Raw genomic sequence first — 26,912 nt, 5'->3', positions numbered from 1 at the left:
TTTTGTTGGGGCCGGCGGGGCCGGGGCCGGGCTGGCGGGGGCCGCGCAGGAGGCCATCTCGGGGAGCCGCGGTGCCAGGGGCGGGGCCGGACCCGGAGTGGGGAGCGGGCGGGCGGGAGCGTAGCCCGCGGGGAGGCGGGCGGGGCCCGGCGGGCGGCCGGGAGGCGGCGGCAGGTGTCCGCGCGGCCCGAGGGTCAGGAGCGCTTTGTTCCCGCGCGGTCCCCGCCAGCCCGTCTGCCAGCCCTGCGATGTCCCGGGGGAGGTTGAGGCCGCGGGCCGGGCCGCGAGCGCCCGGGGGAGCGCGGAGCCTCCCGGGGCCTTTGTTTTCGGCCCCGGAGCCCTTCCCCGGGGCGGAGTGACCGCGATTCGCGGCCGCCGGGGGCTTCGGGCCCGGGTTTGCTGGCGCGGCGGCACTTTTAGCGGCCCTGGCCGTCGTCGGGGCCGGGCGGCCGCGTCATTCTGCAGGCGGGGAAGCGCGGCCGGCCGACGAACCCAGCGCGGCCGGAGACGGTGACGGCAGTCACAGCGGTGTGCCTGTTGGTACCTGACTGCCTACCCGCGTTCCCCTCCCTCCCCAGTCCTCTGTTTCCCGAATGCTTTCTGTGCGTCCCAGCAGAGGGCCACCCGGTCGCAATCAGACTTCCTTTCCACCGTCCGCAGTGACTCCGGGTCTGGGTTCAGCATGAAGCCTTTTGAGCCCCGAGGAAGGCGGGGGTTGGGTTCCTGGCCAGGCGTGCCCATACCCTCCCTTGTTTGCGGGCCTGTGGTTCATATGCCGCCCCCCCACCCCCCACCTTAACCTGTCCTGGTGGTTCAGTGGTGAAGAACCCATCTGTCCGTGCGGCAGGCCCCGATTCGATCCCTGGTCCGGAAGATCCCCTGGGGAAGGAAACGGAAACCTCCCTCCAATATTCTTATCTGGGAATTCCCACGGTCAGGGAGGCCTGGTGGGCCACAGTCCACGGGACCGCAAAGAGTCGGACACGACCGAGCCGCTGAACAACAGCAACGCTGTGAAGTATAATAGGCACCCGAAAGTTCTCGGAATGAGTCATTGAACTAAGTTGTCTTCTTTAAAATTACTCTTTTTTTTTTTTTAAGTAACTGTTCCTCTTAAGTGATTAATAGTTGTCCTACACACCAGGACCTCTGATAGTCTCTTGGCTTGCGTTGACTCATTTCAGAAGTCTAATGACTTTTGAGGTAAGCACTGTTGTTTTCCCCTTTAACCACTCAGGAAGCTTGAGGCCCTGAGAGGGTTAAGTAAAGTGGTGTTTGCAGGGTGACAGAACTTGGGTTAAAACGCAAGCAGTTAGGCCTAGGGGGTCTTCATTGCTGCACGAGGGCTTTCTCTAGTTTGTGGGGGAGGGTACTCTAGTGGTGTGCGGGCTTCTCACTGCAGTGGCTTCTTTTGCTGTGGAGTTGGGGCTCTAGGGCACACGGGCTTTGGTAGTTGCGCTTCCCAGGCTCTAGAGCACAGGCTCAATAGTTGTGGCACACGGGCTTAGTTGCTTGACGACATGTAGGATCTTTCCAGACCAGGGATTGAACCCGTGTCTCCTGCATTGGCAGGTGAATTCTTTACCAGTGAGCCACCTGGGAACTTTGCCTAACTTTCCAGCTTCTCTGTAGAGAGGATGAAAAGTTTTAATAAGCTATTTTTATTATTGCAGTGAGCCTAACTGCGGAGAAGGCAATGGCAACCCACTCCAATACTCTTGCCTGGAAAATCCCGTGGACCGGGGAGCCTGGTGGGCTGCCGTCTATGGGGTCGCACAGAGTTGGACGTGACTGAAGTGACTTAGCAGCAGCAGAGCCTAACTGAAGTCTAGGTTTTGAGGATTTAAGCTGGTTGATTATTTCCAGCTCCACATTCTGTGATTCCACAGAATGCTAAGTGCTCTCCATAGAAGAATCTGGAAATGATTACAGACAGCGATTAATGATAGCTAGTGGGATTAATAATATGCTAACATAAAAAAGACTTTGCAAGAAAGAAAGATGGTGTTACGAGTAGGAATACATTTAAAAGATTGAGTGCTAAAGTGGAGGAAGGTGGCTTAAACATTAGCGTTATCTATTAGCAGTTAACTTGTTAAGATAGAGTTGACAGGAGAAGGAAATTGTAGAAAATGAATTTTCTCAGTTTATTAGCAGCTTTTTTTTAAACTTGTTTTGTGACAGGGAAATTTTTTTCTTTCATCTTTCGAAGGTAAAGTATCCTATTTGTTCTGAGATTTGGGGATTGATTGAAGACTTGGTCAATAAAAATACCATTGCAAGACTTAATTTCCTATAGAATGAAGTGACAAAGGGAGGTTGTTTTATAGATAAAATAAATTGTGACTATTTTAAGTTTATTTAGGAAAGCTTTCACTGGAACTTTGAGGTCTCCTCATGGAATGATGACAGTAATTATTCTCTAAATAGTTATTTATAATTATATAAAATAATTTTAACACTATAGTGCTGTCTTAAACAGCAGTTACTACTTTGTAGTCTTTTTTTTGACCCATGTTACTAATTTAGAATGTCCACTGTTATTTGTGCCTCTGTATTTCAAATCAACATCTAAATACTTTTGTGACTTTTGCATTATTTTTGAAAATACTGTATAGAATGGTGATTGGAGACATTGAATTCTTCCCAATAGTTGATTCTTATCACTTTCGGTTTGATAGCTTTAGTAAACCGAATTCTGGAAAGGATACTTAGGTTTGAGGACTGTTGCCCTCTAAAAGTGTACAGATGCTGTACTGTGAATTGACCATTAAGATTATCAGACCTTTCTGTGATATTTTCTGTTGAGAGATTTTAATCTGAGATCATGAATTTGTAGAAATTGAGGGCTTAGAGTTGGTATGTGTTCGTCAGTGCATTACAGCCTGTGAATTCTTGCTTGAATCTTTAGTTAAACTATTTCCATTAATCTGTCAGAATTTTTACCAGCTTCTTAATATTGAAAGCATTATTAATTCTGTGTCTGCAACTTGTGGCCAACTAGGGTTGAAATTGAAATCCTTCCTTTTTTTTTTTTTTTGAGCAAGTAGATAGTCTTCTAGCATCAGGAGGTGTGACCTGAAATGTAAATCCATACATGGACTGATAGAGTTCAAAATTACTTACATTCAGTTACTTTTCTTCCTTTTTGTTCATTGTCCACAGTTTTAAAATGGTTTAAGATTGTTTTGATTGTGTTGTACTTTTTGAAAGTTTTGCCAGAGAACCAAGGGTGGTTTTTTGTTTTTTTTTTTTACATGGATAGTGTCTGTGACCAGTGGGTGGTTTAAATTCCCAAAGCCCTAAAGGGCCACCAGCTATATGAAACAGGGAAGAACTGGTGCTCTGAGTGATGGCGTGTTTGAATAATAAGGCGGTGTTGAGGAGCTTGTTGGGAGATTGGTCTGGGACTGCTGTTTGGGGAGTGCTTACTTTTTTGTTTTTTTAAAGGAAGAGGTGTTTAGGCAGACAGTATTAGGTGGGTGCAAAAGTGATTACGGTTTAATATTAGTTTTGGTGCGAAAGTAATTATGCTCTTCATTGTTAACTTTGCCGTCTGACACTGGTATACGTCCTAAGCTAAATGTGGTAATGTTATACATGATTTTAATGTGCATTTCTTGCTTTATGTTTTTTGCTAATGACTTACTACTTGTGGTTTATTTTATATTTAGACTGTAGAAATACTAGATAGAAAGCAAATTTGAGAGTTTTTTTTTTAATTTGACTTCAAATGGGCTGTAAAGCAGCAGAGACAACTTGCAACATCACCAACACATCAACAACTAGGAAGTGCTACCGAGCACAGCGCTATGCTGGTTCAAGTTTTGCAAAGGACACCAGAGCCTTGAGGACGAGGAGCATGGTGGCCGGCCATTGAAAGTTGACGACTAGAGTTAAGAGCATCATCGAAGCTGTTCCTCTTGCAACTACACGGGAAGTCGCTGAAGAACCCAGTGTCAAGCATACTGTAGTCATTCGGCATTTGCAGCAAACTGGGAAGGTGAAAGAGCTCGTTAAGTGGGTGCCTCATGAGCTGATTGCAAATCAGAAGAAACATAATTTTGATGTGTTGTCTTAGAATGTACCAGCAACAAACATTTTTTGATCAGATGAAAACTGGATTTTATACAACAACTGGCGATGACCAGCTCAGTTGGTGAGCCGAGAGGAAGCTCCAAAGCACTTCCCAAAGCCAAACTTGTACCAAAAAAAGGTCATGGTCACTGGTAGTCTGCTAATCCACTACAGCTTTCTGAATCCAGACGAAACCATTACATCTGAGAAGTACGCTCAGCAAAACTGCAGTGCCTACAGACGGCATTGGTCAGGAGAATGAGCCCAGTTCTTTTCCACAACAGCTTCTGACTTCATGTTAACACAGCCAACACGTCAGAAGTTGAGTGAACTGGGCTACAAAGTTTTGCCTCATCTGCCATATTCACCTGATCCCTCGCCGACTGACTACCACTTCTTCAAACATCTGGACAACTTTGCAGGGAAAGCGCTTCCACAACCAGCATTAGGCAGAAAATGCTTTCCAAGTGTTGATTAGGTCCTGAACACAGATTTTTTTACTCTGGAGAAATAAACCAACTTATTTCTCGTTGGCAAAAATGAGTTGGTTGTAATAGTTCCTGTTTTGATTAATAAAGATGTGTTTGAGCTTAATTATAATGATTTAAAATTCAGGATCCGAGACATCAATTACTTTTCTATCAACCTAATAAAAGGCCGATATTACTTAGACTGCTCTACCACTGGGGTGATTCCAGAAGCAGAAAGGAGCTGGTGCAGGGTCACTGCAGGAAACTGCTCTCCTCCAGCCGTGCTTAATCTGCACACTGCCTCCTGGTCCAGTGAGCATGGCTTCCTAGACTGCACTTGGGAGGTTTTCTTCTTGAGCGCTGTGCTTACTAACAGGCAGCAAAGAGTTTTGTGTTGGACTGTTAGTGGGATTTTCAGGAGGTAGTTTATGATGCCGTGTATTTGTTTTTGTTTGACAGCTTTTGGTTTTCTTCCCCGTCCTCTTCAGAGAAAGCAGGGCTGCTTTACATTGTTTGCCATTGAATTTTAAATTTCATGAGTATTTAGTAATCGGAGAGGTGGTGTATTTCTATAGGGACAAAACTACAAAAGATCACTTCATGAACTCTACCTTTTCATCTTGGCAATTCACTGTGTAGCCTTAATTTTCCTCTTAAAAATATACTTTGTAAGCTGTTACGAAAGGTGCTTCCGTTCTGGATCTGTGGGACTTTTTTTTTTTTTTAATGAACGGTGCAGAATCTGCCTGCGATGCAGGGGACCAGGGTTTGATCCCTGGATTGGGAAGTTCCTCTGGAGAAGGGAATGGCAGTCCACTCCAGTATTCTTGCCTGGAGAGTTCCATGGGCAGAGAAGTCTGGTGGGCTACAGTCCGTGGGGTCACAAAGAGTCAGACAACGACTGTGCGACTAAGAGACACACACACATACACACACACACACACACACACACTCTGTGCATTTTATTCTTATCCCCAAAAGCCTGTTCAAAAACAAGCTAAAATGATTTCTGTGTAATAGTTGTGTGGAGTGGTGGAAAGAGCAAGTGTACAATTTAAATATGTGCACAGGTTTTAAGAATGAAGTTGGGGATGTTCTAATTTAAAACATTAGTACTTGTTTATCCAGCTTCACAGACACACACACACACACACACACACCCACACACAGTGCATTTTATTCACAGGTTTTAAGAATGAAGTTGGGGGTGTTCTAATTTAAGACATTAGTACTTGTTTGTCCAGCTTCCCAGGTGCTCAGTGGTAAAGAATCTGCCTGCCAGTGCAAGAGATGCAGGTTTGATCCGTGGGTCAGGAACATGCCCTGGAGAAGGAAATGGCAACACAACCCACTCCAGTACTCTGGAAATCTCATGGACAGAGGAGCCTGGCAGCCACAGTCCATGGCGTCGCGGGAGAGTTGGAGCCCAACTTAGGCAGCAAACAGCAACGACAGCAAGCGCTACTCCCCAGTTACCGTGAAGTAGCTTTCCCTGATTTTCATCTGTCTGTTCGTCCGTGAATGCCATCTCTGCTAGGTAGTTCTAGGGTTCTGGATCCTGGGGTGTTTTATTGCACTGAATAAAACAGATGAAAGACCTTGCCCTCACCTGTTTGCACAGTGGGAGACAGTTACGTTATATAGGGGTCGGTGCGTTTGAAAACAGGAGTAGAAAGAAGGAATAGGGACTTGGGTGTTTGCAGTTTGAAATAAAGGAGACAGTGTTACTGACAAGGTGACAAGACCTTGGATTAAGAAGACTTGGAAATGTTTGGCTCATTCAGTCATATACGAAGAATTGCAGAGAAGAGAGTGTGGAGGAGGAAATTGGAGCTATAGCAATGAAGAACCACTGTGCCTCCAGTAAAAATAGGCTGTTTTGGTTAAGGAAAGGAAACTTTTTTACTTTCTTTGTGAAAACTGAGGGCTTGGTCTGGAGCAAGCTTCTAAAGAGACGGTCTGCCCTTGTCTCATGGACAGAGGCAACTTCCTGTGTGTCTTGAGAACCTGCCTAGGAGAGGCTTCGAGTGTGCAGGCTCCCTGCTGCTGTGCTGCACGCAGGCAGCTCGTGGCGGGCCGCCCCTCAGCAGCGGGGAGTGGCTGAGTGCAGTGGGCTGCCTGCTCCTTGTCTTCTGCCTAGTCCTGTGCTGGACCCAGGGATGGCTGCGTTGAGCAGGTAGATAAACCTCGGCCTTCATGGAACGTAGTCTTCAGTGGGAAGGCAGACATGGGTCATCTGTCAGTCGCCGAGTCGTGTCTGGCTCTTTGCAACCCCATAGACTGCAGCTCGCCAGGCCCCCCTGTCCTTCACTGTCTCCAGGAGCTTGCTCAAGTTCTTGTTCTTTGAGTCAGCGATGCTGTCCAGCCATCTCATCCTCTGTCATCCTCTCCTGCCCTCAAGCTTTCCCAGCATCAGGGTCTTTTCCAGTGAGTTGGCTCTTTGCATCAGGTGACCAGAGTATTGGGGCTTCAGCTACATTGAATCATTTATCTGTTCTTTTTCTAAAAAACATGCAAGTAAAAAGCTTCAGACATTTACAGAAGTTGTGGTTCCCACATACACCACTGACACTTGGTGACAGAAATTAGACAGAAATTAACTACTTGCCAGTTTTAGTTCATCTGTAAACATGTAATACATACGGTTTTTTAAATAATTTTTTGATCATGACAAAAGAAAAAGTGCATGTAAGATAGTCGTTACACATGTTTGAAATCAGTTTGAACATAATTTTAAGACTACTTGTATGAGTGTAGGACATGGACAGTTTTTTTTTTAACTGCTAAGAGATTACAAGTATACTGAAGAGTATGTTGATTTACAAAGACATTTTCTATTGTTCCAGCTATTTACATTAGTGATCTGATTGTTAGCTCTAGATGTGTTTTCACTTACCGGCTGGCACAGTGAATCCAACACAGTTAACTCCCCGAACTAAGGCGTGCAGTGAGAGACTCTCCTGGTCTGGCTCTGTACAGGGACCAGGGTTTGTGGGTGGAGGCGTTGGGATGTCCTGGGGGTAGCGTCCTGATTCCTTCTTGGAACAGAGTGGCTTCTCTGCCCTGGGCCAGAACATGGCCTGGTAACCCTGGAGACTGATCGGGCTCCCCCTTGGGTGGGTAGAGTGGGGTCAGCAGCCCTCAGGCTTTTATGTGAACCAAGTGCTTGTGCTGTGGGGTTCATTTGACGGCCACGCTAATTTAATAAGAATTGTGGACTCTGGTGATATTCCGAAGTCTTACAGAAATACATTGATCACATTTAAGTTCATTTTAATCATTCAGTTATGGGGAGATACTGAGGACCTTTGAGTTAAAATAGGTAATACATGTGTAAACAGGTTTGGTTATGTGAGGGCTGACCACATTCCCCAGTTCACACCTTGTCTCTTGAGAGTGGCCCAGTTTGAAATTACGAAATTACTCTCTAACTATGGGCTAAATGTTGTCAGTTAAAAATTAAGAATTTAAAGTTACATTGGATAATTTACAACCAAAATATTTTCCCCTATGAAAAGTTTGGGGTAAAAAAGTTTAATCCATAAATAGAATTGTGAGGTGTCTTATATAAATAGCAAAACATTCATTTGTGTAATCATGGAAATTTGCATGCCAATCCAGATTTAGAGTTAGAGGCTCAAGGTTTTTGTTTGACCCTGAAAGGGAACCTGAACTGCTATGTTCTTTTGAAATTTTAGAATATTCTATTGCCTGGTATTCCTTTCATATTTCAACTTAGTTGCCTTTTAAAAGTAAGAGATCCTTTTGATGAGGTTTGGAGCTGTGTTTTCATGAAATTAATATTAAACTCAGTATGCTAACATTTGAAACAAATGGATGGTTATATTTCTTAAACCTGCAAATTTGGTAATTCCTTATAACTTTCTATTTTAAGAAAGTTTTGTTAAAATAGTGGTGATGAAGGTTGATTAACTGAACTCCCGCTTGTTTGTAACATGTCACCACACTAGGTGACTGTTTCTTAGATAAGGGTAGTCGTGTTTACAGTAACCTGGTTTGTATGTTTTATGGCAAGCGATAAGTAGGATCTAACAGCATATTGTAACAGCAGAGGGAGGCCCGGAGTAGACCATGTACTGGGCCCTTCTGGGTTTCATCCCATCTTCAAGGGTGCCTCTCAGGTAGGCCCTGGTTATGGATGTTGGAACCGAGGTTACACAGCAGGAAATGATAGGAATGGTTTTCAAACCCAGATCAAAACCAGATTGCTGTGTGTGTGCTCTGTGTTCAGTGTGGAGTTCTGGGTTTGTGGTGTTTTGACCTCGAAGTATTTGACATTTTTTTAAACTCATTATCTTGTTTGTTGTTCTTTCCTTGATTCAGTGCCTTCTGGAGGCATGGGGAATGTTCTATTGTGTTTAATTCTAACTGCTGGGTGGTTGCGTCACCCAGAATAGGGTCTCTGTATCAGTGTGGTGTCGCTTTGGAGTGGTGGCGTCCTGTGGGGAGCCAAGCATCTTTGGCCTCTGTCGTCAGGAGGGCGTTTGTCCATGACCAGATGTTTATCGTCAGCTGCTGTCTCAATCCTTGAGACTACCGTGTGGCCGGCAGGACGGGGGCGTGGCCGGCAGGACCTGGGGAGTGTTTCACACTCCGTCTGTGGAGGGAGGTGTGTTGGGGTGCTGCTGCACTGCTGGCCCCGACCCTGACTGAGCGGTGGGTTGTCACCTGTTCCAACAGTAGTAGCTGCCATGTTGAATTGAGCAGTGGGAGTGGCAGCAGGAAGTGAAGTCTGCGCTGGGGGTGGTAGGGAAAGGTCACCAGGGTCTGAATTTGAAATCTGCAAGGATTTTCATCTAAAATGGAATCAAAGGATCCGAATGGGAAACTCATGCCTGCGCCCTCAGGAAGATGAAAGTTAAAGACTGTGAGACTGATTTCCCAAAATTGCTCGATTCACAGAAGATCGAGCCTTGTGCTCTGACCAGTCGGCGTCTGCCAGCACTCTCTGTCCATCTTCAAGTCAGTGAACTTCAAGTATGTGAACTCCTCACTGGATTTTCCTCTTTTGCACCCTGTGCCCACAGAAGCAGCCTGCCCTCAGCCTTCAGACTTGCTGTCGCTCACTTCAGCTTGCATGTTCCACATGCAGTTCCTCTGCTCTCCCAAATAAACTTGATTTCTGGTAACTTGAGCTGGCCTCAGTTTGCCTCATTTCTGGTAGGTTGTCATTACATGGTGTGAGAAGTGGGCTCCAGAGGAGACACCCGCCAAGGAACGACCCCTTCCAGTGAGCAGGGGACCCCAGCGAGCCCTTGGTGCCCTTCGTCCCGCAGGCCTCCGTGACTTGGTCTGGGAAGTCTCCTCTCGGATCCCAAGCCCCTCCTTTTGGATGAGCTCTCTGACTGTATTTGGGGTCTCGGTAGGGACAGGTTGTCTGGTGAGGGCTGTTTCATTCTGAAGTCAAAAGCAGGATCCGGTCATCTGAAGGTTCTAAAAGTGGCCCCTTCAGGAACTCTGATGTGTTTAAGGGTCTTTCCACTTACAAATGTGCAGATTTTTAACTAAATGGATCAGTCTTACTAAGGATAACTGAATTCCAAGGAACCTTTGATCTCCCCAAACTTGTTTTTCTCCAAACCAAGTTAGAAAACTGCAGCTACCAGATGAAGCCATCCACGTGGAGTAGTTACGGTAATTGTTCTCTGGAGCCTTCTAAATGTGTTCGGGATCATAAAATTGCCTCCTTACCAAATACTGTTTCCAGATGGAACCTAGCAAACAACAAGAGGTGGGGCTGTAAAACGCCGGAGGCCTCTTCCTCGGCGTGAGCTGAGGCCCTTCCTATCCTGCTGCTCCATCTCCTCTGTATCTCTCTGCTCAGTCGTGTCCGACTCTATGACCCCATGGACTGTAGCCCACCAGGCTCCTCTGTTTGTGGGATTTTCCAGGCAAGAAGACTGGAGTGGGTTGCCATTTCCTTCTCCAGTATCTCTCTTTGCTGCTGCCTCCTTATCCTCCCGCCCCCTCTTACCCGAACTTCCTTTCTTTCCTGTCATTGAAACCTCACCAGCGAAGCCCATTAAGACTTACCCTTTCAAAATTAGACCTGAGGATCCTACTAAATCATAGCAAGTTTCCTACACCCCATGGGCACAGGTTAAGCTTAGGGCTGCATGGACTTTCCCAAGGTAACAGCATCCTCATAGACCCGGGGGAGGAGTTCAGTACTGGGTCCCCGATTTGCCAGCTTAGCCCTCCGGCCTCTGTCAGTCAGGCCATGTGCTTGTCTCAGATAAGTCAGGCCTAACGCTAGACTAAGGCAACCAGCTGAGAAAACCCTGAACGATCCCTGAAGCTTAAATGAATCCAACTGCCAGCCCTTTGATGTGACCAAGCTGCAATACAGCCGAAAACGTGCATGGAGCCTGGAGCCGGCCCCCAGTCCCTGGGCTGGAGTGCAAGGCAGGCGTACCCCCAGAGGCCTGCCGTGTCCGTCCGTGGCTATTACAGCAGGCTCCAAATTGTTCTCGGAGGCAAGTCAGGCTTCTCTGTACCAATGCTGAGTCCACAGAGGTGGCTTGTAATTCCATGTTTGTAAGTGACCTAACCGTAGACTTACCCTGTTGGAACAACCTGTATAGAATTGGAGACAGTGTCTACCTTGGTCTTGTCAGTCTGGCCAGTCAGTTGGCCTGGATCCCTGAAGATGACACCAGAAGAAAGACAGCTGCAGCAGATGGAGACTCAGGGCGGGTCTGGCCTCCAAGAATCCACAGCCAAACCCACCCATGCAACGCCTCCGAGGACACCCGGGCTGCCCCGTCCCGCCGGTGAGGAGGCGGGGAGACGGCCTTCCCCGTGCTGGTGGGCCCAGGGCGGCTCTGTCCGTGCTCAGCAGCTCCCCCTCGCAGAGGTGCAAGCGTTCCAGCAGGACCCGGTTCTGTCCCAGACTGGGCCGCGCACTCGTCCTTGCCGTGCCCGTTGACCTACCAGAAAGCCAACGGCCCAGGCAGGGGTGTGTCCAGGGCCTTGGGCAGCAACAGCGTTGTGACTCCCTGTTGCCCCGCATCCCTAACCCCCACGTGCTATTGGTGTTCATCTCTACTGGAGGCAACTTTTTCACTGTGGGCGACTTGTGTAGTTTTTTTTTTTTTTTGTATTCCCGTTGATAAATGTAACTTCCTGCCTTTACTTGGGAAGGACAATATACCTGGACAGTCATGTATTGGGGGCTTTACTGAGGTTCCCTTTTTCACAGATTTTTTTTTTTTTAAGGTGTTTTTAAAACATTGTGTTTTGGTGGTACTGGGTCTTCATTGCCACTCCCAGGCTTTCTCTGGTGCCAGTGCCTGGGGGCTCTCCTCTCGTGGTGGTGCCTGGGCCTCTCGTTACGGTGGCCTCTCTTGTGGAGCTCGGGCTCTAGGCTCAGGGACTCTAGGGGCGCAGGTTCAGTGGTTACAGCTCGAGGGCACCGGAGCGTGGGCTCAGTAGCCGTGGTGCACAGGCTTAGTTGCCCTGTGGCCTGTGGAATCGTCCCAGTCCAAGGATGGAACTCGTGTCTCCTGCGTTGGCAGGCAGATTCTTAACCTCTGGACCACCAGGGAAGCCCTTCTCCCAGGTTTTAAAGGCTTGCTTAAATGACATAGAGTTCTCTGGAGGTACCACCTTACTGTTAATATGTAGATGGTTTGCTTCTTTGCTCACCCTTCCAAAATTTCCACACAAAGACATTGTTCCCCTGTTAAGAATCTTAGCCATTAAGGGATATAAGGTCTCAGAGGAAACACTGCAATTTGTCCAAACACACATTTGATATCTAGGAGATGCAATCTCAGAGCACAGAATACACCTAGATCCTGATAGGCCTCCAGGCATTTTAAAACTCTCCAGACTCTTCAAGTGTCAGTTACAGGGTTTCCTTTGGTTAGTGGGTTATCGTTGCAGTTGGATTCCAAACTTCTCTTTAATGACTGTGCCCCTATATGCCTTTTTGGGCAAGGGGCGGGAAGGGGGCTTTGCCATGCAATTTGCAAGATCTTAGTCCTCTGACCAGGGATCAGACCCACACCCCCTGCAGTGGAAGTGCAGAGTCTTAACCACTGGACTACCAGGGAAGTCCTGTATGCCTTTCTAAAGAGCAGCAAATCCGGCCTTGTTCGGGGTGACCAGGGTAGTTCTGTTGTTCAGTTGCTCATGTCCGACTCTCTGCGACCCCGTGGACTGCAGCACGCCACACTTCCCTGTCCTTCACCATCTCCCAGAGCTTGCTCAAAGTCATGTCCATTGAGTTGGTGATGCCATCCACCCATCTCATCCTCTGTTGTCCCCTTCTCCTCCTGCCTTCAATCTTTTCCAGCATCAGGGTCTTTTCTAATGAGTTGGCCCTTCGCATCAGGTGGCCAGAGTATTGGAGCTTCAGCATCAGGCCTTCCAACGAATATTCAGGGTTGATTTCCTTTAGGATTAGCTGGTTGGATCTCCTTGCAGTCCAAGGGACTTTCAAGAGTCTTCTCCAACACCACAGTTAGCCTTTGAAAGAAAGTTTAATAAATTCCACTGAACCTTGGATACCCAGATTATCAGCTACCCCTTTTCCTTATTGTGAGTGAGAAGGAAGGGAATGCCCTCGGGATTTTATCCAAAACTGACCCCTGGGTTACTGCCGCCCACAGTTAGATCCCTGGCCTGAGGATATGGCATGTCTTAGAGCGGTGCCTGGTGCTGCCCTCTTGGTGAAGGCTGACATCTTTGCATCTGGCACTGCTCGGCTGTGTGGCGTCCCCTCCTTGCCGCACCTTCCGGCAGGCCGGTGTCACCCTCTGGAGTCTTCCCAGTCTCTGCGCGCATCACTCACTCACTGTGACAGTCTCAGCCTGCCCCGCATCTCCCCTCCTCCTCTGGTCAAGTTCCTGTGACTTGACTTGGGTGGCGTCATAGGGACACCTCATAACTACTTACAAGCATCTCCTAACTGAGTCTTGATCTTGCGTAGTTTGCCAACTAACTAATGGTTCTTAACTGAAGCATGCAGGGGGTAAATCCTATGCTGGGTGTGAGGTTGTTGAGACTGCCTCCTCCCCTTCGGCTGCTTCCGCTCAGCCAGCTGAACCGCACCACTGTGCCTCGTCCTGTGGTGCTTCACAGACACTGTGCTCCTAAGTGGAAGGTCTGCGGCAGCCCTGTGTCCGCAAGACAACTGATGCCATTTTCCTAACAGCATCTGCTCCCTTCGTGGGTCTGTGACGTTCCGTAATTCTCACAGTATTATTTTCTTTGGTACGGTGATCTGTGATCAGAGATCTTTGATGTTACAACTTGCTGAAGACTCGAGTGACGGTTACCATATTTTTAGCAATTAAATATTTTTAAATTAAGGTATGTGTTATGCCAAAGAATGTTCAAAATTGGCAAAAACCACTACAATATTGTAAAGTAATTAGCCTCCAATTAAAATGAATAAATTAAAAAAAAAAAAGAATGTTCAAATTACTGTTCACTTGCACTCATTTCACATGCCAGCAAGATTATGCTCAAAATCCTTCTAGCTAGGCTTCAGCAGTACGTAACAACTTCCAGGTCTACAAGCTGGAAAGGCAGAGGAACCAGAGATCAAGTTGCCAACATACGCTGGATCATAGAAAAAGCAAGGGAATTCCAAAAAAAAATCTACCCCTGCTTCGTTGACTATCCTAAAGTCTTTGTGTGGATCGCAACAAACTGTGAAATACTCTTAATGAGATGGGAATACCAGACCTCCTTGCCTGCCTCCTGAGAAATCTGTATGCAGGTCAAGAAGCAATGGTTAGAACCAGACACGGAACCACAGACTGGAAAGGACTGTGTCAAGGCTGTATATTGTCACCTTGCTTGTTTAACTTATATGAAGAGTACATCATGCGAAATGCCGGGCTGGATGAAGCACAAGCTGGAGTCAAGATTGCCAGGAGAAATATCAGTAACCTCAGATATGCAGATGACACTGCCCTTATTGCAAAAATCGAAGAGGAACTAAAGAGCCTCTTGATGAAGGTGAAAGAGGAGAGTGAAAAGGCTGGTTTAAAACTCAACATTCAAAAAATTAAGATCACGGCATCCAGTCCCATCACTTCATGGCAAATAGATGTGTCAGATTTCATTTTCTTGGGCTCCAAAATGAATGCGGACAGTGACTGCAGCCACAAAATTAAAAGACGCTTGCGCCTTAGAAGAATAACTATGACAAACCTAGACGGTGTGTTGAAAAGCAGAGACATCACTTCCTGACAAAGGTCTGTATTCATGTATGTCCACAGTCATGTATGGATATGAGAGTCGGACCACAAAGGAGGCTGAGTGCCAAAGAATTGATGCTTTTGAACTGTGGTGTTGGAGAAGACGTGAAGAGTCCCTTGGACAGCAAGGAGATCCAACCAGCTAATCCTAAAGGAAATCAACCCTGAATATTCATTGGAAGGCCTGATGCTGAAGCTGAAGCTCCGATCCTTTGGCCACGTGATGCAAGGAGCTGACTCATGGGAAAAGACCCTGATGCTGGGAAAGATTGAAGGCAGGAGGAGAAGGGGGCGACAGAGGATGAGATGGGACGACAGAGAGGATGGGATCTACCGAGGGCTTGTTGCCGTGGGGTGGAGTAGCTGAACTTAGAAAGGTAATTAGGAGTCTCCTGATTCACAGCTTTAACTTTTAATGCTTGTGTCAGAGCGTTCCAGTATCAACAGACCCATGTAGACAGCCTAGCAGAATTGTCTTTCAAAACTACCGAGTCCCAAACCTCCACACTGCATAGTGTGGGGCATTTTTTTTTTAGAAGTTGCTTCACTCAAGGTAATTTCCTTATTAACAAACTTGTAACAGGTATGATAATATTTAACTTATATTAAACCTAGGTACAATGAAAATATTTTACTTAATGTTAATTATTCTAAGACATGTTTATATTAGATAGGTTAACAAACAAACATTAATATCAGGTATTTAATACTGAATATTTCCCAGTTCACATGAACCTGGAATTTATTGTTTAATTTAGAATTATTTGATTTGTAAGCTCTTTTCTTTAAGCCAATTAAATAGAGCTCATTTACAAATTAATCTCAAAAATATTATCCAGAGACAAAGACATACCAAGACATATTTAGACAGACACAACACAAGATCTAGCTTCATTTTCTAAGTTTAGTCATGAATTAGGTATTACAATATAAAATTTACTAGTTCATAAAAAAACAATTGAAATAAAATTTTTAAAGGCTTTTCCCCATTTTCCCTCAGTCTCAGGGGTTAGAGATGGTTTGGATAAGTGTTCCTGAGAGAACAAGGCACAGAGAAAGAAAATCAAGTTCTAACAAAATGGCAGCAGGTCTAAACCAAATGGTGGCCAGACAAAGCAAAATGGCCATCAAAAATCACAACACAGAACACAGAGTTAAAACACACACATGTAAACCTGGCAGTCCTCATCAGACACTCCCTTAAACACAAGAATACAGTCTCTCAGAAAACCTCCTATAGAGACACAACTTCAGATCCAAGTACTAACAAAGGAAAATATCTCAGGTCTTCAAAGATTTCAAAGGGAGGAAAGGAAGCCAGGTTGAAAGAAGAAGAGGGAGGAGGCGGGAGAGCGGGGCAAAAGGGGTGGCCTTACAGACATCTCCTGCCACCTACAGACACCCAGGCGTTACAGGACTTTACCCTGGGCCTCCGGAGAAGGGAGGACTGGAACTCGGCCCTACCAGAAATCAGACCAGACCAGAACCAGAATTCGAGTTCTCTGCCAAGAGGAGGTGATCAGTCTCCAATCATCATCTCGGGCTGAGGCCCTTCGACCAGATTCCTGCGTCCAGAATCGGGGGACTAGAAAAACAGGGAAGGAAGGGAAGGGTTAAGGAGAGGGAAGGGCAGAGGTCAATAAAGTCTCTTATTCCTTACCCAGTCAGGGCACTCTGGCCAGTTGTCTGCGTCAGGAGGAGACCAGGGACAAAAGGGTCCCAGTTGTGGCCGCTGGGTCTGGTCCATTGGCAGGCAAGCTGGCCCCTGAGTACCCCGAGTGGTCAGGATGTCAGTCTCAGCGAAGAAGAGTCCAGGTTAGTTTCCGGGTTGTCCTTAACCAGTCATTCTGACTCGGAGACCTTCCTGGTGGCGCATGCCTTGTTCAGCCAAGATGGATGTCAGAGAGAAGGATTCTGGGAGGTGGTCGGACATGTGTCTCCTTTTGACCTTTCCCGAATTCTTTCGGTTGGTGGTGGTTTATTAGTTCCATGTTCCTTAACAGGACCTCTTGTAAAACAACTCATGCAGATGGTTACTATGGTGCCTGGCCAGGGTGGGCAGTTTCGATCAGTATGCTTCCCCTAACACTTCTAGATTGACAGAAACACACCGTGCTAGCCATGTGACCTCGGGTCAGGCACCTCAGCTTTCCCTTCCTCAGCGTCGTCCTCTGTGCCCCGGGGTGCGCCTCCTTGCTAGAGTCCGTGTGGGGAGGCGCCTTACGCACGTTCCTCGCCAGCACAGAAGGGGTTGGCATCAGGTGTGGCCTGATAGGGTGGTGAAAGTGGGCCGTGGCTGTTAAGCCGGCAGTGAGGCTGCGGCAGCAGGGAGCAGGTGCTGCGTGCGGTCTGCACAGAAGGGGTTGGTGCATGTGTGTGTGTTAGGCGGTGCAGGGTTTACTTACGTAGCCAAGTGATCGTTGGTTTCAGTGATTAACCAACTTGGCAGTAGGTGTCAGAATCCTTTCCTAGTCTTTGGCCCAGGAATCCTGCAGTCACAATCTCCTGTTGCTGTGAAGACTAACCTGGGATGGGGGAAGCCCTGTAAACTGAGATGTCTTCATGTAGACACTACCAGAGGTACATCCTGGGGGAAAAGGCTTTGGTATTTAACAGCTGGTAAAAGCTAAGTATGTTAGCTTTTAACATGTCATCAGATGTTTTGAAGGCCTGCCTGTCTCGTGTTTTGCGTTTATAGTATGTGAAACGGCAGAATATAAGCCTGGGAGTAGCCCGGGTGCAGCTGTATGTATGCGGCCGACTGCAGGGGAGCTGAGCTGGGAAGCACGGGGATTCGAGTTTCTGTGTGGGGTGACTGTGGACTCAGTAGGAGGTGATGGGGACCCTTGGAGAGTGTTTTTCCATTGCTGGTTTTCATTTGCTTAAATCGTTTAGCTTTTGAAAAAGATAATGTAACATTTATGTACTATGTTCAATTCTTAAAATAGTTGGTAGTAGTTCAGTTGCTCAGTTGTGTCTGACTCTTGCAACCCCGTGGACCCGCCAGGCTCATCTGTCCCTAGGAGTTTCCAGGCAAGAATACTGGAGTGGGTTGCCATTTCTTTTTCCAGGTGATATTACCGACCCAGGGATCGAACCCAGGTCTCCGGCATTGCAGGCGGATTCTTTACCGGCTGAGCCGCCACTAGTTAGCATGTTTTATTTTGAAACAAGATGCAGTTAAAGCAGTTGTAGCTCATAAATTCCAGTTGGAGCTATTTTTCCTAACTAGGAAGGGTTATTGTTCTCTATGACCCCAGGGCACTGATCAAAGGGTTTCTGCTTTGTTCAGATGCCCAGGAAGGAGACATCCACCAGCTATCAGCCTGAAAATGCCCCTCGGAGCCCCGGGATGGGGGGGTTGTTGCTAAACGTAGGACTAAGAAGGTTGATCACCAAGCCCGACTCTTTACCTGTGCATTTGGATAGGGTTACTATCAGGGTCTCTAAGGAGTAAATGTCTTAGAACCCGCCTTTTATGGGTAGACAGTCGCCTGATGTGGAGCTAGTCTTGTCTTTATGTCTCTTGTGAGAGTGGGATCATCCTGAGTGTGTTACATGGTGCTTTCACACAAGCACTGCATCTTCAGTGTACAACTCGTAGATTCAGTCCCAGACGGTTTCAGTTTTGTGACAGAGGAAGTTCCTCAGCCTTTTTATGCCCATAGCGGTAGTACCTATTTTACAGAGTGGTTCTGAGTATTAAAAGACCATCCAAAATAGATGTGCCTTGCCAGGAAAAAAAAAAAAAGACCATACGTAATAAAATTTTAAACTCATCACGTAAGTTGCAGTTTAAAAACAATATGAACACCAGTAAATGCTTTGAATTACTCTGAAATAATTGGCCTACCATAAATAAGTGTTCCTGTTTCTAAAACTTGCTATAAACACAAGTTAAAATTGATTAATTGTCATTATTCTGAAATCTGGTCGTTTTAGTGCGAACAAGAGAAAGTTTTATGAGCGAAATGTGCTTGCACTGAAACGCATATAGTTTGTATAATTTGCTGAGTTTCGACAAGTGTATGTATCCAGGTAACCAGTACCCCATTCAAGGTCTGGAACGTTCCCAGCGCCCCAGAGCATTCCCTCCCTGGGAGGTCCTCACCCTCATCTCAGAAAGTCACTGTTAGAAGAACGGGTTTGAAATGCTTTTGTTTGTGAATGTTTGTAGTAATGTTGTGGTAATGTTCATTCTTTTTTAATTTGTAGGAGATAAAGACATTCAGATGGCAGATAACAGGTAAGGCAGAGCGGACTCTGCTTGCTGGAGTGTACATTTTAGTTGGTGCGCCGGGGCCAGGTGTCATCAGGTTCTGCAGCTGACGGCTCTCATTAGATAAGAAAAATGGCCCGTGTTGTCTGTCTTGAAACTTTGTGGAGACTAATACTTTTAAATATACGATTTTAGTTTTTCAGATGGGGTTCCTTCAGATTCCTTGGAAGCTGCTAAAAATGCAAGTAATACAGGTTAGTGCTGCGTGTGGGAGGGTGAGCCTCTGGCGAACTTGCATGCAGAGTGGGGGCTCTTACTCTTGAACCTTTTAGTAAAATAGAACAAGGAATTCAAGTTCTGGGTTATTGTACTTCAGAGGCTTTAGCAGAGTTAGAATGATTAAAATGAAGGCCAGCGCTTCATTCAGACCTGGCAGAAGTCAGGTGACCAGCAGGCACCTCAGGCTGACGGGGGAAGCCTGCGTCCGCCAGTCTCTCCACTGACAGGGACCTTGTAGTCACCAAGCTGTCAGACACCTCGTTCTGTGGGCCTCTTGCGTACCCTGAGACGCTCGCATGGGGATTCGGACAGCACTGATGGTCCTAGCTGGATCGGGGATGACCTTGGTGGGCAGCAGAGGGTGTTCTCCTGCTTCTGTCAATCTGACTGACAGATAACATCCGTAAAGAAGCACTTCCCGTTGTCCCTTTCTAACATTATGTAGACTCACGGGTTTGCTTTTTGTTCTGTGTTCTATTATTTGCCATCGTTGTTCTTTTTGGGGTGCAGGTTGTCCCATGTGGCCTGTGGAGGCCCCTTAGAGCTGGCCTCCGTGCCCCTTTGCTTTGTCTCCATCCGTTTTGGGTCCTCTCTGCCATTGTGGCACAGGGGATGTTCCACTGTCTGTTGAGCTTTCCTTACCCCAGACCTGAAGTCCACATTTATGCCAGGAGCCCTGTGTCTTTTAGTGGGGACAGAGATTTAGAAACCAGAACGTACGTGCTGTCGGTTTATAGGCCTTTCGGCGGCTGGAGCCAGAGCTGTGTGTGTGTTCAGTATTTACGTGCTGTGCGTGTGTACAGTTCTACAGACACACAGTCACATCTGTGTCATATACGTGCACAGTGCTTCACGTTAGCCACTGTCCTTGTAGTTAAATGTTAAAAGAGAGTGCCTGCTGTCGTATTCAGCTTGCTCTCGTCACCGTCTTACAGAAGGGTGGGCAGTGCTCTGGGTCTGTGCTTCCTCTCGAGTCAGGTGAGGACGCGGACTCTGGGTTTCTGTAATGTCGCTGAGGGCTGGTTGGTTCAGGGCAGAGCGTGTGTCATGAGCCAGGGCTGTGCCGGTTCTCAGGAGGGCTGATGGCCCTCAGGGTCCTCTGTTCACTGGGGGTCAGCACAGCGTGTGTGTGACTGGTGACCATGTCCTCGCTGGGAGGTGGGGGCTTCCATCGCTCAGGCGAGGGCAGGACCCTCGGGCGCCCTGTGTACGTTCGTAACCGCCCACTTGGTGACTGACGTAGGTTATGCCTTTAAAACCCTTTAAAAATAAGTGTTTTGACACTTTTCACTTTGTCACAGCTCTGTGTGCCGTGGTATTTTGTTGTTTAGTTGCTCGGTTGTGACCCCATCGACTGTAACCTTCCAGGCTTTTCTGTCCATGGGATTTCCCAGGCAAGAATACTGGAGTGGGTAGCCATTTCCTTCTCCAAAAAATAATTATTTTTGAAAAAAATGTTTTTTACTGTTGACTGTTGTGTGGTGGGTGTATGTTATGTTTTTTTGGCTTTGTCTTTTTTTTAACTCTTAACAGAAAAGCTCACAGATCAGGTAATGCAGAATCCTCAAGTTTTGGCAGCTTTGCAGGAACGACTTGACAACGTCTCCCACACTCCTTCAAGCTACATCGAGACGTAAGTATGCCCTGAACGAGACTTGATGCAACTTTAAGAAACAAAGAAAGAAAACTCTTTGGGTTCTTAAGATTAACAAGTATGCTTTCATTCAGTAGACCTTGCCTGCTGTGAGAGCAGGCCCTGGGGCTCCAGAGACGAGCACAGGTTAAAGCCTGGCAGAGGACGCAGGCCTGTGGTGAAGGTGGTGTGGCGGGTCGGGCTCCCTGGGCCGTCCTGGAGCCTTGAGAGGACTTCACCTGTGCAGGAAGGGCCGGAGGGGGGCCCAGGGAGCCCGTGCTGCCTGCTCGGCCCCGCCAGCCTGTGGCGCCAGGCCTGCTCACTTGGGCAAGCCCTGTCCCGGGCGTGTGAGGACACCCGCGCTTGGGGCCTTTGGACGGCCTTCGCAGGGCAGGGCTGGGCCTCAGTGTGTCCACCGTCTCCACGGGCGCCCCCGCACAGAACGGGGTGATGTCACAGGCAGGGCACGCTGGGGGTCTGCTCTGCCCAGAGAGAGGGTGTTCCGGGAGATGAGCTCGAGGGAGGGGTTCTGTGAGGGGCTGCAGACTGGATCAGTGTGTGTGGTGGTAGGCGGTGACCTGGGGTGAGCTGGGGAAACGAGCGAGAACGTTGGTTTCTCCTTTCCCGCTGCAGACCCTGGGCGCGTGGGGGCGCTGGCTGAGAGGAGACGGGAGCGGCAGGCGGTCCGTGGGGTGGAACTAGCCCTGTGTTGCGTGCTGCGTGTGAGGTGCCTGTCGTGGGGACAAGGCTGCGCGGGTGCTGCCACTGTTTGGAGGCCAGCTGGGAACCGTGTCGAGTCCAGTTGGCTTGAGCCCCGTGTTGTTCTGATTTGAAGAGTACGAAGTTAACCTCTAAGTTGCGTAATTAGTGTGGAAGAGAAGCGCAGGTGTTGATGTGTTCAGTGCCATAAATTCCTGCCCTGCCTTCTCCGGGCATCTTGCTCAGTTTCTGTGGTTGGGAGCCTGGGGTGCACCACCTCTGTCCACACTGCGCTTGCCTGGTTGTCCCAAGATGGGGCCTCTGTGATCGAGGCTGTCCCAGGACACTAGGCCGTCCATATCTGCAGATTCAGCCAATGGAGGATCAAACATTGGGGGACAGAATTTTTCCAGGAAGTTGCAGAAAGGAGAACTATTTACATAGCATTCACGTTGTATTTACAGTATATTGAAGGACATGCTGAGGTTATATGTGTGCACACGCTGCCCTCTTATACATAAGGGACTTGAGTGGGTTTTGACGGCCATGGTCCCGGCCCCCTGGACGGCCGCACCTTCTGAGCAGTGCCGTGTTGAGAGCTGCGGGCGCTGTGTCCTCCTAGCCTGATGCCTGCCCCCCCCCGGAGGAGGACTCCAGGCGGGACCCAGGCCCGAAGCAGGGGCTGTGTGCATCTTTGAAGGCCCAGGAGTCTGCTGTTTTTTCCAGGTTGTGACTCAGGGCTTTGGGTTAAATACATGATTTTGATGGATTTACAGTGTTTTTTCCCCCTCTTATGATTTATAACAGTAAGGCACCCAAATGAAGCTACTTCTTAGAAGGTAAAGAGTGCCGAAGGGCTGAGGCGCCCGTCGCGCTCTGGCTCAGCACGACGCCTGTTATCTCTGGTTTCTCCTTTGCTGTGCTGGTAGGAGCACTGATTCTTTGGGAACACGTTGTACACCGGCCCTGTTTTCATCCTGTTCATCTTGTCCCTGTTCCCAGTCTTTAACTTTGACATCAGCGGTCATCCAGTCCATAAATATTTGGTTGTTTTCTTAGACTAAATTCTGAGGAGAAGTTGAGACAAAGGATATTTTCAAGGTTCTCATTTGTCCTTAAGAAAAATGGGTCAGTAAGAGGGCCTCTGCCCTCAGCTTCATCAAACCTGGGAATTTTTTTTTTTTAATTGCCAATTTGATAAAAGATAGCAGTTTTGTTTTGTTTTACTTTCCATTTTATTGTTAGTTTATCTTCTGCCGTGTGCAGGCTTCCTTGAGTTGCGGGCAGCGGGGCTTCTCCTGCTCAGGAGCAGGTTCGGTAGTTGTGGCACACGGACTAGGCTGCCAGTGGCATGTGCGATCTTCCCAGACCGGGGATCGAACCTGTGTCCCCAGTATTGGAAGGTAGGGTCTTACCCACTGAACCATCAGGGAAGTCCAAGACAGCAATTCTTTTAAATTTAAATTCTTTTGGATATTTTGTGAGATTGGGCCTTTCTGCCGTGTTTGATTATTTGTGTTAGGTTGGCAAAAGAAATTTCGACTTCTTCCTGTAAGATGGTTCTGGAAGTGATGGTGGTTGTCCAGTCGCTCAGCTGTGTCTGACTCTTCAGCCCCATGGACTGCAGCACTCCAGGTTTCTATGATCTTTACCATCTCCCGGGGCTTGCTCAAACTCACGTCTATCAATTCGGTGACGCCATCCAGCCGTCTCATCCTCTGTCCGCCCTCTTCTCTTCCTGCCTTCAGTCTTTTCCAGCATCAAAGTCTTCTCTAGTGAGTTGGTTCTTACATCAGGTCGGCTAAGTATTGGAGTTTCAGCTTCAGCATCAGTCCTTTCAATGAATATTCAGGGTTGATTTCCTTTAGGATTGACTAGTTTGATCTCCTTGCAGTCCAAGGGACTCTCAAGAGTCTTCTCCAACACCACAGTTCAAAAGCATCAATTCTTTGGTGCTCAGCCTTCTTTATGGTCCAGCTCTCACATCCGTACATGACTGCTGGAAAAACCATAGCTTTGACTAGATGGACCTTTGTGAGCAAAGTAATGTCTCCGTTTTTTAATACTTGTCATAGGTTTCCTTCCAAAGAGCAAGCGTCTTTTAATTTCATGGCTACATCACCGTCCACAATGATTTTGGAGCCCAAGAAAAAAAAGCCTGTGACTGTTTCCGTTGTTTCCCCATCTGTTTGCTATGAAGTGATGGGACCAGTTGCCGTGATCTTAGTTTTTGAACATTGAGTTTTAAGGCAGCTTTTTCACTTTTCTCTTTCACCTTCATCAAGAGGCTCTTTAGTTCCTCTTTGATTTCTGCCACAAGGGTGGTGTCATCTGCATATCTGAGGTTATTGATATTTCTCCCGGCAATCTTGATTCCAGCTTGAGATTCATCCAGCCCGGAATTTCGCATGATGTACTCTGCATATAAGTTAAATAAGCAGGGTGACAATATATGGCCTTGACGTACCCCTTTCCCAATTTGGAACCAGTCCGTTGTTCTTTGTCTGGTTCTAACTGTTGCTTTTTGATCTGCATACAGATATCTCAGGAGGCAGGTCAGGCGGACTGGTATTACCATCTCTTCAACAATTTTCCAGTTTGTTGTGATCCACACAGTCAAAGGCTTGGGCGTAGTCAATAAAGTAGAAGTAGATGTTTTTCTGGAACTCTCTTGGTTTTTCACGGATCTAGCAGATGTTGGTAGTTTGATCTCTGCTTCTGCCTTTTCTAAATCCAGCTTGAACATCTGGAAGTTCTTGGTTCATGTACTGTTGAAGCCTGGCTTGGAGAATTTTGAGCATTACTTTGCTAGCATGTGAGATGAGTGCATTTGTGTGGTAGTTTGAACGTTGTTTGTCAGAGACAAAAAAGGATTTGTGCAATATATGGACAGGGTGCTGTGACTGATCAAAGTATCAAAAGTGGTTTCATGCTGAGGTTTCTTGCTGGATGACGCTCCAAGGTCGGGTAGACTAGTTGAAATTGATGGTGATCAAATTGAGACGTTAACTGACGGCAGTCAGCGTTACCGTCTGCAGGAGGCAGCCTGTATCCGAGTGTCCACATCAGGCACTGACAATCATTCGCACAAGTTGGTTACGTTAATCACTTTGATATTTAGGCTCCACGTAAGTTAAGTGAAAAAAACCTCGACATGTGATTCTCTCCTTAAATTAAATGGGCTTCCCTTGTAGCTCAGTCAATAAAGAATCTGCCTGTAGTACAGGAGACCTGGGTTTGATCCCTAGATTGGGAAGATCCCCTGGAGAAGGAAATGGCAACCCACTTCAGTATCCTTGCCTGGAAAATCTCATGGACAGAGGAGCCTGGTGGTCTGCAATCCATGGGGTTGCAAAGAGTTGGGCACGACTGAGCAACTAACACTTCCTTACCTTACTCTACCTAAATGTGATGAGAACGTTTTGTTTTTAAAATAAATTGTGACGGGAGATGAAAAGTGGATAGTGTACAAGAATGTGGAATGGAAGAGATCATAGGGCAAGTGAAATGACCCCTCACCAGCCCCACCACAGACCAGCCTTCACCCAGAGGAGGTGACACAGTGTGTATGGAGGATGGAGAGGCGTCCTGCGTCACGAGCGCCTTCCGGAAGACCGAGCGGTTAATCCCAACAAGCACTGCGCCTACGAGCGCCTTCCGGAAGACCGAGCAGTTAATTCCCACCAGTACTGCGCCTACGAGCGCCTTCCGGAAGACCGAGCAGTTAATTCCAACCAGTACTGCGCCTACGAGCGCCTTCCGGAAGACCGAGCAGTTAATTCCAACCAGTACTGCACCCACTTGGTGCTGCTGTTAAGTCACTTCAGTCGTGTCCGACCCCAAAGACCGCAGCCCACCAGGCTCCCCCACCCCTGGAACTCTCCAGGCAGGAACACTGGAGTGGGTTGCCGTTGCCTTCTCCCAGTTAGACCAGCTGAAAGCAGCATTCGACTGACAGCGTCCGGGGTTAGTCACCAGTGAGCACGTGCTCCTTCGTCAGGATAGTGTAAGACCGTGTGTTTCTTTGACGACCAGGCAAAGGCTCAGCTAGGAAGTTCTGGTTCATCCGCCATAGTCACCAGACACTGCACCTTCATATTTCCACTTCTTTTGGTCTTTACGAAATTATTTTAATGGAAAAAAATTTCACTTCCCTGGAAGACTGTAAAAGGCACTTGGAACAGTTCTTTTGGCTCAAAAAGATAAAAAGCAGCTTTTCTGGTGGCACAGTCATAAAGAATCTACTTTCCAAAGCAGGAGATACAGGTTTGATCCCTGATCCGGGAAGATCCCACACGCCTTGGAGCAGCTAAGCCCACATGACCCAGCTCTCAAGCCTGTGCTCCAGAGCCCAGTAGCCTCGACTCCTGAGTCCTGACGCTGCAACTGCTGAAGCCTGCGCTCAGCAATAGAAGCCCCTGACCTGAGGGGCCAACTAGAGAGCAGCACCTGCTCGCCAGCCAGAGAAGATTCAGTGCAGCAACAGAGAGGCAGCAGAGCCAGTGAATAAATAAATGGAGTTATGAGGTTGCCTGAAAAATGGCAGAAGGTAGCAGAACAAAACACTGAATATGTTGTTCAATGAAATTTTTGATGAAAATGAAAAATGGCTTTTATATTTACTTAAAAAGCAACAGTTAGAACTGAACATGGAACAACAAACTGGTTCCAAATAGGGAAAGGAGTATGTCAAGGCTGTATATTGTCACCCTGCTTATTTAATTTATATGCAGAGTACATCATGAGAAACGCTGGGCTGGAAGAAGCACAAGCTGGAATCAAGATTGCCGGGAGAAATATCAATAACCTCAGATATGCAGATAACACCACCCTTATGGCATAAAGTGAAGAGGAACTAAGAAGCCTCTTGATGAAAGTGAAAGAGGAGAGTGAAAAAGTTGGCTTAAAACTCAACATTTAGAAAACGAAGATCATGGCATCTGGTCCCATCACTTCATGGGAAATAACATGGGGAAACAGTGGAAACAGTGTCAGAGTTTATTTTTTGGGTCTCCAAAATCACTGCAGATAGTGACTGCAGCCATGAAATTAAAAGACGCTTTGCTCCTTGGAAGGAAAGTTACGACCAACCTAGATAGCATATTGAAAAGCAGAGACATTACTTTGCCAACAAAGGTCCGTCTAGTCAAGGCTATGGTTTTTCCTGTGGTCATGTGTGGATGTGAGAGTTGGACTGTGAAGAAAGCTGAGCGCTGAAGAATTGATGCTTTTGAACTGTGGTGTTGGAGAAGACTCTTGAGAGTCCCTTGGACTGCAAGGAGATCCAACCAGTCCATTCT

The 26,912-nt window shown here is 47.3% G+C and overlaps 1 protein-coding gene across 1 annotated transcript in view; it reads left to right on the top strand.

Annotated features, from left to right (window-relative positions):
* NAP1L4 (nucleosome assembly protein 1-like 4) overlaps positions 1 to 26,912 on the top strand; it is a 53,689-nt gene that overhangs the window by 115 nt on the left and 26,662 nt on the right. Inside the window, exons 2-8 of the mRNA XM_010837808.1 lie at positions 18,998 to 19,028; positions 19,197 to 19,255; positions 20,814 to 20,913; positions 21,034 to 21,260; positions 21,547 to 21,635; positions 24,651 to 24,703; positions 25,176 to 25,416. Coding sequence (XP_010836110.1) covers positions 19,015 to 19,028; positions 19,197 to 19,255; positions 20,814 to 20,913; positions 21,034 to 21,260; positions 21,547 to 21,635; positions 24,651 to 24,703; positions 25,176 to 25,416 — 783 coding nt within the window. The 5' untranslated portion in view covers positions 18,998 to 19,014. The remainder of the gene's footprint in view (positions 1 to 18,997; positions 19,029 to 19,196; positions 19,256 to 20,813; positions 20,914 to 21,033; positions 21,261 to 21,546; positions 21,636 to 24,650; positions 24,704 to 25,175; positions 25,417 to 26,912) is intronic.

This window comes from Bison bison, unplaced genomic scaffold, assembly GCF_000754665.1.
Source record: "Bison bison bison isolate TAMUID 2011002044 unplaced genomic scaffold, Bison_UMD1.0 scf7180017864080, whole genome shotgun sequence".
Taxonomy (NCBI): domain Eukaryota; kingdom Metazoa; phylum Chordata; class Mammalia; order Artiodactyla; family Bovidae; genus Bison; species Bison bison.
The sequence above is the reverse complement of the archived record's forward strand: the minus strand, read 5'-3'. Positions and strand labels throughout refer to the sequence as shown.